At 45.8% G+C, this 10,444-nt stretch overlaps 1 protein-coding gene across 1 annotated transcript; it reads left to right on the top strand.

Annotated features, from left to right (window-relative positions):
- Positions 1–4,539: 4,539 nt before the first annotated feature.
- Positions 4,540–9,020, top strand: LOC119929837 (histone H2B-like; the record flags this gene model as incomplete). Its single annotated transcript, XM_038748153.1, has 2 exons — positions 4,540–4,568; positions 8,655–9,020. Coding segments are annotated over 2 exons (306 nt in total), but the record flags the coding sequence as incomplete, so codon positions are not given.
- Between the last annotated feature and the right edge of the window lie 1,424 nt (positions 9,021–10,444).

The following is a 10,444-nucleotide window of genomic DNA, read 5'->3' as shown; positions in this document are numbered from 1 at the left end:
GGGACTTGAGAGTGTTTTCAGAAGTCAGCAGCTGTCATCTTACATCTGGATTTCATGGAGAGAGTTTGAGAAAATTCATCCCAAGATTTCCCCTCCGAGTACATGTAAGACAGGAAATACCAGATTTCAGTCATCATAAATGATGGATTTTTCATATTTAAGTTTAAAAAAAATTTCTTCACCCTATCCACCAAATAGCATCCTGTCTAAAATAACTTAAGCAGAATAAATGAATGAGACTTCCCTATTTCTCCCCTCAGATATTTCCAGTAGCATCCATACCTTAGTTGTTCCCCTGACCTCTACCTGGCTGCACGTATTACAGATTCCCATAATGTTGGAACCATCGTTGAGATAAATGATCCCTGTCGGATTGCCAAAGATTTTTTCATTGATTTTAGTTTTAATGGAAGAGTTCCTTTCTCAAATAATCACTTTAAGGCACAAAAGGAAATGTAAAATATTAAGTAAAACCAAAAGGAGCAGTTAAAATGTGAAAATTGACCTTCCCAGAAGGACAAAGGAAAGTCCAATTTTAAAATGTGGTTGAGTGATAACGAGAATCAAGGGAAAAAACGTTTTGACAAAGATAGAAGAAATCTGGTAAACTCTGCAATAGTTTGGGGGGGGGGGGAATGTTGAGCTGATTGAAAATTCTCAGTCCAACACCCTGACTTTAGAGTTTCTTTGTTGTTTTTTTTTAAATGGTATTTGTTAAACGCTTACTATGTGTCACTTAACTGTTCTAAGGGCTGGGACAGATATAGTTAATCATGTTGAACACAATCCTTGACCCACATGGGGCTCACAGTAAGTGAACAGAGTTCACTTTTAGTTAGCTACTTCGTTGCTAATTCTAGTTCTAATTTTAAACAAACTATATTTAATTAGCTCTACATTAGCTAAGGACAAAAAAACCCGTTGTTTCTGTTTAGAACTGTGCCTATTTGTGGGCTCACTGTTTTCAGCCAGTGCTCATCACTGACATCTGAAGTGTGTGTGATGTCAGCAGCAGCTTTTATAGAACTTTGGCAGCTATGTACTATTCAGGTCCTCTTGGGGTTTGCAGGACCCAATTTCTTACAGTTGCTTTTGGATGTTAGTCTTGGGTGCTTGTTGGCAAGTTCTTTGTGGTTGTTTTACCCCCCCACCCCACCCCCGCAAAACAGCCCTGTTCAAAAAAGACCCTGTTTTAGGCCCCTGCTTTGCCAAGTTCTCCTGAATGCATTCTCCCAGCAGTTTCCTCCGAATAGAATAGAATAAGTAATAATGACTGAAAATCTTGCAGCTCCTGGATGAAAATCACAAAGTGTGTCTTGCAAAAATAATAACTGGGCTGAAGTTGATTTTCTTTTTCACTCACCTTGCTAATTACTCAGATTCATGCTAAATAGCTGTTACCATCTCTGAATATACCGTCTCTGAATCTCTGTCTCTATGTGTTGCCAATTTGTACTTCCCAAGCGCTTAGTACAGTGCTCTGCACATAGTAAGCGCTCAATAAATACGATTGATTGATTGATTGATTGATTGATTCTAATTGGCTTGCATTCAGGCTGTCCCAGGAGGTAATGAGCTGGGAAGACGGGTGTTCTCCAACACACAGTTTCTTACTAGCCTCTCATGCCCACCATACTGGCCTGCCTGATTTCTGGAGCGGTGAGTCAAGGGTGAAAAGATTTGGAGAGAAAGCAGTCACCGACCTTTCTTTCTCCCATCTGCCAACCTTATTCTGGTTCCCGGGAAGGGGGGATTGGCAAGAGTTCTGCTTTCAGTAAGATGGCATTACGGGAGTCCCACACCAAGAAAAGCTGCAGTGGTTAGAGACCAGACATTTGTCCTGTTCTCTCTCTCTCTCTCTCTCTCTCCATTCATTCAGTCATATTTATTGAGCGCTTACTGTGTGCAGAGCACTGTACTAAGTGATTGGGAAGTACAAGTTGGCAACTGAAAGTAGTACAGGTCTGTGGCTAGTACACTGTAAGATCTGTCCAGTGATAATACTACTGTGTATTGTTTGAATGTATGCAGTGTATTAAGCACTTGGGAATGAAAAGAAGCAGAATCTAGATACTCAAGTCTGTGGCTTCTGATTTAATCATTTAACAAAATCAAGCAATCAGTGGTATTTATTGAGCACAGCATGATACTAAGTGCTTGGGAGCATACAATAAACACATCTCTGCCTTCGAGGAGCTTACAATCTAGTGAGGGGGACAGACATTAAAATACATTACAAATAGGAGAAGCAACAGAGTACAAGTGCTGTGGGAATAGGGAGTGATCCAGGGGTGTGGACTCAAGTACACAGGTGACAGTAGGGAGGGAAAACAGGATGAAGAAAGGGGGGAGATTAGTCAGGGAAGGCTTCCTGGAAGAGATATAATTTTAATAGGGCTTTGAAGATGGGGAGAATGATATCCTGTCAGATGTGATGGGAGGGTAAATTCCGGACAGAAAGGAGGGCACGAGCAGGGAATCAGTCGAAGGTAATGATGATGATGATGGTATTTGTCAAGCACTTACTATGTGCCAAGCACTGTTCTAAGCGGTGGGGTAGATACAAGTTAATCAGGTTGGACACAGTCCCTGTCCCACAGTCTAAATCCCCATTTTACAAATGAGGTAACTGAGGCCTAGAGAAGTTAAATGACTTGCCTAACATCACACGGCAGACATGTAGCAGAGCCAGAATTAGAACTCGGGTATTTCTGAGTCGCAGGCCCGTTCTCTATCCGCTAGGCCATGCTAAGAGAGGAGAGAAAGGAATATGAGTAGGTCAGTATAAGAGATGTGAAAATGTTTGGGATGAGTTACAGTAGGAGAGGAGCGAGGATAAATAATGGGAAGAGAGCTGATTGAGGGACTTAAAGCAAATAGTGAAGAGTTTCTGCTATGGACTAGTGAGGATGAGATTTGAGGAGGGAATGTGAGTGAGGAGGCTGATGCTGGAGTTGAGTCAGGATGTGGCAACTGGTTGGATCAAGCTGGTGGCTGTTTGGATGGAGAGGAAGGGGAGGAATCTGGAGTGCTCAGTACAGTATATCGCATCCACTGGGCAGTCAATAAATACCTTTACTGCTACCACTTTCCCCTTCAGTATTTACACTGTGATCCAGAACGGTGAAAATCCTCTTAACCAGAGGTTTCCAGGGGGGTTACTGTGCCTTTGGGGATGGAGCCATTCTGGTAGACAGTCATTTGGGGCAGCAAGAAGCAGCAAAACAACCTTGCTCACTGTCCGAGGCTCTGAGGCATAAACAAGAGCAGTTTTCCCTCAACTAGGCTAAAAACGCCTTGTGGGCAGGAAATGTGTCTGTTACTTTGTTAATAATTAATAATTGTAGTATTTGTTCAGTGCTACGTGCCAGGCACTGTACTAAGCTCTGGGATGGATATAAGCAAATTAGGTTGGACACAATCCCTGTCCCATGTGGGGCTTAAAGTCTCAATCCCCATTTTACAAGATGAGGTAATTGAGGCACAGAGAAGTGATGTGCCCAAGGTCACACAGCAGACGAGTGGTGGAACTGGGATTAGAACCCATGAGCTTCTGACCCTCAGGTCCATGCTTTATCCACTACACCACGCTGCTTTCCCAGCAGCACGTTATATTGTACTCTCCCAAGAGCTTAATACAGTGCTTTGTATAAAATAGGCCCTCAAATATGATTGATTGATTGATTGATCTCTGCTGCTGTTGCTCTGCATTCCATTCTTTCATTCAGTAGTATTTAGTGAGCACCTGATGTGCACGGAGCACTGAACTAAATGCTGGGTCAAAGTCCAAGAATGAAGACTTAGACCCAGTCCCTGCCCCATCCTGGGGTTCAAGTGTAAGGATGGGGAAAGGAGGGATGGCCACAGAGGAACAAGGACATACTGATAGAATAAAAACAAAAAATGGATAACTTAGAGATTATGTTCATGGCAAAAAAATGACCAGTTCAAGTCCAAACTTCAGGACTTTCCAAATGTTCTAAATGTTTGGGAAGGGTGGCTTTCAGTTCAGCTTTCATTTTCAGGACTCGGCCTCGGTGCTCAGACGAGGGGCGTGCGTGCGTGCGTGTGTGTATCGACTGATTCCCCAGAGAATGACCTAATGTGAAGGTATCGGAAGCCATTTCAGGTGAAACCTGGAGACCACAGAAATACACTTCCTAAAAAGAGATTGAAAGTTCCTGCCCCAAACCTTGTACTCTGAGGATTTCAAAGCACTTGTACACAGAGAAAATAAGTTATATTTGTTAAAATGTCTTAACCTTATTTGAAACAGGGCACTAAGACACGAAGGAATTTAGAGGTTCTTCCGTCATCTAGGCTTTTTCTACAGTGAAAACCACTTTTAGGTACTGTCCCTAAATCAATAATAGTAATTGTGGTATTTAAGCACTTACTATTTGGCAAGCACTGTTATAAGGGCTGGGGTGGATTCAAGCAAATCGAGTTGGACGCGGTCCCTGTCCCGCATGGGGCTCACAGTCTTAATCCCCATTTTGCAGATGCGGTAACTGAGGCACAGAGAAGGGAGATGACTTGCCCAAGCTGCGGACCCAGGATTTGAGCCCGTGAGTTTGAGACTTCTAGGCCCATGCTCTATCCCCCTTGCAAATGAGTCACCCAGTCAAAACAAATGCACGCAACTCTCACTCCTAAAATGATTAGGTATGAGTTGTGCCCGCAGACCTTCAGGAGATTCGGGAGGCTAGCTAGTCTTCTGATGCCCTTAAAAAAAGTTTTAAAAATCACACATTTGGGTCTAATGAAAGGCAGATCAACCTGGCTCTGAGACACTCATGTAGTAACAACAACAATAGTGGTATTTAGTAAGCACTTATGTGCCAAACACTGTACTGTGAGCATGGGCTAGATACAAGATAATCAGGTTGGATAAAGGCCCCGTGCCACATGGGAATCTCAGGGTGAGGGGAAGAGAGAATGGGTATTTAATCCCCATATTATAGATAAGGAAACTGAGGCACAGAGATGTTATGTGACTTGCCTCAGGTCACACAGCAGCAAAGTGGCAGAGCCAAGTCCTCTGGCTCTCAGACCCATGCTCTTTCCACTAGACCATGCTCCTTCAGTGTGCACTTATGTGCAGTGAGCCACCAGTTTAGATGTCACTACTGAGAGTAGAGCAGTAAGGACAGCGAGGGCTTCCGCCCACATCCATCACCACACGGGTTTGAGGCCAGGGCTAGTGTGATGAGGCCAGGGCTAGTGTGACTGGATAGGGGAGGGGGTGGGGGCACATGACAAGTTTGGAGGGAAGCGAAAAAGGGCTGGCTGCTTGGGAACAGGGGACTGATGAAGTGGTGGCAGGGTCTCCCTAAAGCCACGGGGAGAAGGGACACAGTTTTGAGAAGCGCAAAACGTGAGGAGAGGAGGGATAACTAGTAGGGGTAAGAGAATTAAAGAAAAATGTTGACCAGGCAAAGTCTGGCTGGCAACCACCATAAGATTTCCAGTGTCCGTGCCACTTAGGGAGTATAAAAGTAACAGAAAACAGGTCTATATTCTATACATTGTCCTCTCCTGGTTCTCCTCCTATCTGGCTGCTCATTCTCAGTCTCTTTCATGGGCTCCTCCTCTGCCTCCCACCCCCTAACTGTGGGGGTCCCTCAAGGTTCAGTTCTGGGTCCCCTTCTGTTCTCCATCTACACCCACTCCCTTGGAGAATTCATTCACTCACGTGGCTTCAACTTCCACCTCTATACAGATGATACCCAAATCTACATCTCCAACTCTAATCTCTCTCCCTCTCTGCAGTCTCACATTTCCTCCTGCCTTCAAGACGTCTCTGCTTGGAAGTCCTCCCATCACCTCAAATTTAACATGTCCAAAGCAGAACTTCTTATCTTCCCCAGCAAAAGCTGTCCTCCCTGTAACTGTCCCAACGTTACAGATGGCACCATCATCCTTCCGGCCTCACAAACACATAGCCTTGGCATTATTCTTAATTAATAATAATAATGGGATTTTATTAAGCGCTTACTATGTGCAAAGCACTGTTCTAAGCCCTGGGGAGGTTACAACATAATCAGGTTGTCCCACAAGGGGCTCACAGTCTTAATCCCCATTTTACAGATGAGGGAACTGAGGCTCAGAGAAGTTAAGTGACTTGCCCAAGGTCACACAGCAGACATGTGGCTGAGCCGGGATTCGAACCCATGACCTCTGACTCCAAAGCCCGGGCTCTTTCCACTGAGCCACGCTATTATTCTTAATAATGATGATTTTTGTTAACCGATTACTATGTGCCAGGCACAGTACTAAGCACTGGGGTGGATACAAGAAAATCGAGTTGGACACAGTCCTTGGCCCATAGGGAGCTCACAGTCTCAATCCCCATTTTACAGATGAGGTAACTGAGGCACAGAGAAGTGAGTGATTTGCCCAAGGTCACACTATAGATGAGTGGGGGAACATGGATTAGAACCCAGGACCTTAGGACTCCCAGGACCATGCTCTATCGATTACACCATGACTCCTTTCTCTCATTCAACCCATCACTAAATCCTGTCGGTTCCACCTTCACAACATGGCTAAAATCCACCCTTTCCTCTCCATCCCAACTGTCACATGAATTCAATCACTTATCCTATCCCACCATGATTATTGTCAGCTTCCTTGCTGACTTCCCTGGCCTCCTGTCTCTCCCCACTCCAGTCCCTACTTCACTCTGCCGCCCGGATCATTTTTCTACCAAAAAAGTTCAAATCGTGCTTCCCCACTCCTCAAGAAACTCCAATGATTGCCCATCCACCTCTGCATCAGACAAAAACTCCTCATCATTGGCTTTAGAGCACTTAATCACCTTGCCCTCTCCTACCTCACCTCGCTACTCTTACTACAATCCGGCCTGCACACTAACCTTCTCTAACAACCTTCCTACTGTACCTCAATCTTATTTATCTTGCCACCGACCTCTCTCCCGTGTCCTGCCTCCAACCTGGAACACCCTCCTTCCTCAAATCCAGCAGCCAATTACTCTCTCCCCCTTCAAAGCCTTATTACAGACATATCTCCTCCAAGAGGCCTTCCCTAAGCCCTCCTTCCCTGTTCCCTCACTCCCTCTGCGTTGCCCTGACTTCCTCCCTTTATTCATTCCCCCTCCCAGCCCCACAGAACTTATGTCCATATCTGTAATATATTTGTTTATATTAATGTCTGGGCCCCTCTGTAGACTTTAAGCTCATTGTGGGCAGGGAATGTGTCCGTTTATTGTTATATTGTACTCTCCCAAGCACTTAGTACAGTGTTCTGCACACCATAAGTGCTCAAATATGATTGAATGAATGAATATTGCCCATTAGCTAATGTAGACAGGAGCATGCTCTCCCTCTCTCTCTGTAATCCTTTAACTGGTCTGGTCATTGCTTTGCTATGAGTTGACTAGAAGTAGACTTCAGCTGCCCCTACCCAAACCTGCAAGGCAGAAGAGAGTACTCATGGAAAACAGACAGCTCTCATAAGACAGCTCCCTTCCCTGGTTAGCTTTGTGCTACCCTACGTCAGACCAGACAAGTCTGGAGGTACTACCGAAACAGAAATCAAGAACAACTGTAGCTCAGGGGTGGAGGCTGTTTCTGTTTGACATTTTTAGCATTTTCATATCGTGGTTGTGGACATTTCCTCGCAGAAGCCCTCTAAGGTTTCCACAGTCTCTGTGATCTCCTTTCAAAGCTGATCTGAGTTCTCATATTGCCCCTTGGGTCCAGTGGCCAGGGCAGGATCATGCAGAGAGGGACCAGACTGATGTCATGCTATCTGCTTTGTGTTTAAAAAAAATTGCAATTGCTAGATCTCCAGGAGTTCTTCAAAGGCAGCAAAAACTGGCTATTAAACTAAAATGACTTCAGCCAACTTGGGCCTGCTCTTGTTTTTCACTTGTAGAGAAGCACAGGCGAAGTAGGGCCCAGAGAGGATCAGAAAGAGCCGATTTGGATTATACGATCACTGCCCTTGCCAGTTAATATCCAAGGTCCACAAAAGGCAAATCTCCACAACCTTGTATAAACCCAAAACAGCTTTAGAGAGGGCAGAACCACCCAGACATTAAAGAGATGGAATTAATTTGTTTCAAGCCACAATCTTAGCAAAGCTCCTTTACATGCTGCATACAAACACATTTATTATTAATAATAATAATTAGTATTTGTTAAGCACTTACAATGTGTCCAGCACTTATGCTGGGCTAGATACAAGCTAATCAGGTTGGACATATTCCGTCCCACCTGGGGCGTATAGTCTTAATCCCCATTTTACGGATGAGGTAATTGAGGGCAAATAAGTGAAGTGACTTACCCAAGTTCACCCAGCAGACAAGTGATGGAGCCAAGATTAGAACCTGAGTCCTTCTGACTCCCAGGACAGTGCTATATCCACTAAGCCATGCTGCTTCGTATAATAACAATAATTGCGGTATTTGCCATGCACTCACTCTGTGCCAGGCACTGTACCAAGCGCTGGGGTGGATACAAGCAAATCAGGTTGGACACAATCCCTATCTCATATGGGGCTCACAGTCCTAATGCCCATTTTACAGATGAGGCAACTGAGGCATTGAGAAGTGACACAACAGACAAGTGGCAGAGCCGGGATGAGGACACAGGTCCTTCTGACTCCAAGGCCTGTGCTCTATCCACTAGGCCACACTGCTTCGCTCATCAAGGAAGGAAGGATCGGAAGGCCCGCAAGAAGCGCAAGTATAGACGCCGGGAGAAATTCACCTACGTTTACAAGGTCCTGAAGCAGGTCCACTCTTTCACCAGCACCTCAGTCAAGGCCATGGAAATCACGGATTCATTTGTCGACGACGTGTTCGAGTGCATCGCCAGCGAGGCCTCCCGTGTGGCGTGCTCTAACAAGAACTTGACCGTCACGTCCCGGGAGATCAAGGTGGCTGTGTGCCCGATACTTCCCTGAGCGCACCAAGGCCCTCACCTCACCTCGAAGAGAGAGGCCAGTGTGAGATCCCTCCTGCACCCAACCCAGAGGCACACACACTTCTTGAAAGAGCCTCAACAGTTCATTTGCAGGTATGCGGGTGTTCCCTGTATATATGTATATATGGTTGTACATATTTATTACTCTATTTATTTTATTTATTTTACTTGTACATTTCTATCCTACTTATTTTATTTTGTTGGTATGTTTGGTTCTGTTCTCTGTCTCCCCCTTTTAGACTGTGAGCCCACTGTTGGGTAGGGACTGTCTCTATGTGATGCCAATTTGTACTTCCCAAGCGCTTAGTACAGTGCTCTGCACATAGTAAGCGCTCAATAAATACGATTGATTGATTGATTGATTCCCTCCTCCCCACTCCGCGGCCTGGGGTCGGGCTCTGCAGCCTAGCATTGAGCCCCCTCACTTTAGCAGGGCATGCGCCGATTCCCTACCACCCCGCAGTCTTCACGCCTTGGGGACTGGCTTCCGTGGTCCGTGCTCCTCACCGCTGATGCCACGGTGCAACTCCAGCCCACGGCCCAAGTGCGCAGCAGCTCGTGGAGATGCTGCCGCAGCAGGACTCCTGCAGTGCCTCTGCCTTCTGCCTCTTAGTCCTTCCTGGCCTGGAGACATTCAGCACCCCACGTCCCCCCTAAAACCTTGGCCGTAGGGACTGCCCCCATCAATCTGTTGGAGACTGCAGCAGTGCCAAGTTGGTGGGTCTGGACCAAAGATGGAGACCCAGAAGTAGCTTCTGGAGTCAACATGCAGGATTTTTTGCATAGTAGGGGAAACCTTTTGAGGAAGAGTTAAAAAAAAAAAGACCGTGGGGAGCCATCTGACCACAAGACCCCAAAAGCAAGCTGTAAATGTAGACTGAGCACTCAGAGGCTAATGCCAGGCCATGAACGATTCACACAGGGAAAGGACAAAGGGACCGGGAAGCTGCCTGCATCAACTCTAGGGTGGGTTTTATGATATGGATATGTAAGTGGCTGAATGGATTCAAAGCTCTGCAGGCCGTAATGTACTCAGTATAGACCCGTGGCGATGTGCTGAGGCATCCGAGAGGATGTGGGAATAAAGTCGCTTATCCACCAATGTGATGCTGTTCCTCATTTTCTAACCTAAACCTCTCTGGAAGTGGTAACAGTTGGCAAGAAACTGAAGCTGCAGGTGATTGCATCAGCTCGTCCGTTGTCTTTTTGAAAAGAATGCCAAGCTGGGTGATAGTTCCATACGTGAAGGGAACGGGGGAGCTACTTCACGCTCTGGAAACCTAGATCTACCCCCGATCTATGTCCTCCCTGAGGGTAGGTGATGCCTACACTCCTGCCTCTGGCCTGGAAAACAGACAATTTCTCTCTCCCCGCTGCTCGCTACCCCTTCAAAGCCCTAGTAAAGGCCCCTAATAACAATAATAATAATAATGATGGCATTTGTTAAGCGCTTACTATGTGCCAAGCACTGTCCTAAGTGCTGGGAGGGAAAC

The sequence above is a fragment of the Tachyglossus aculeatus genome, chromosome 6 (assembly GCF_015852505.1).
Source record: "Tachyglossus aculeatus isolate mTacAcu1 chromosome 6, mTacAcu1.pri, whole genome shotgun sequence".
Lineage (NCBI taxonomy): Eukaryota > Metazoa > Chordata > Mammalia > Monotremata > Tachyglossidae > Tachyglossus > Tachyglossus aculeatus.
This window is presented reverse-complemented; position numbering and strand designations above follow the sequence as displayed.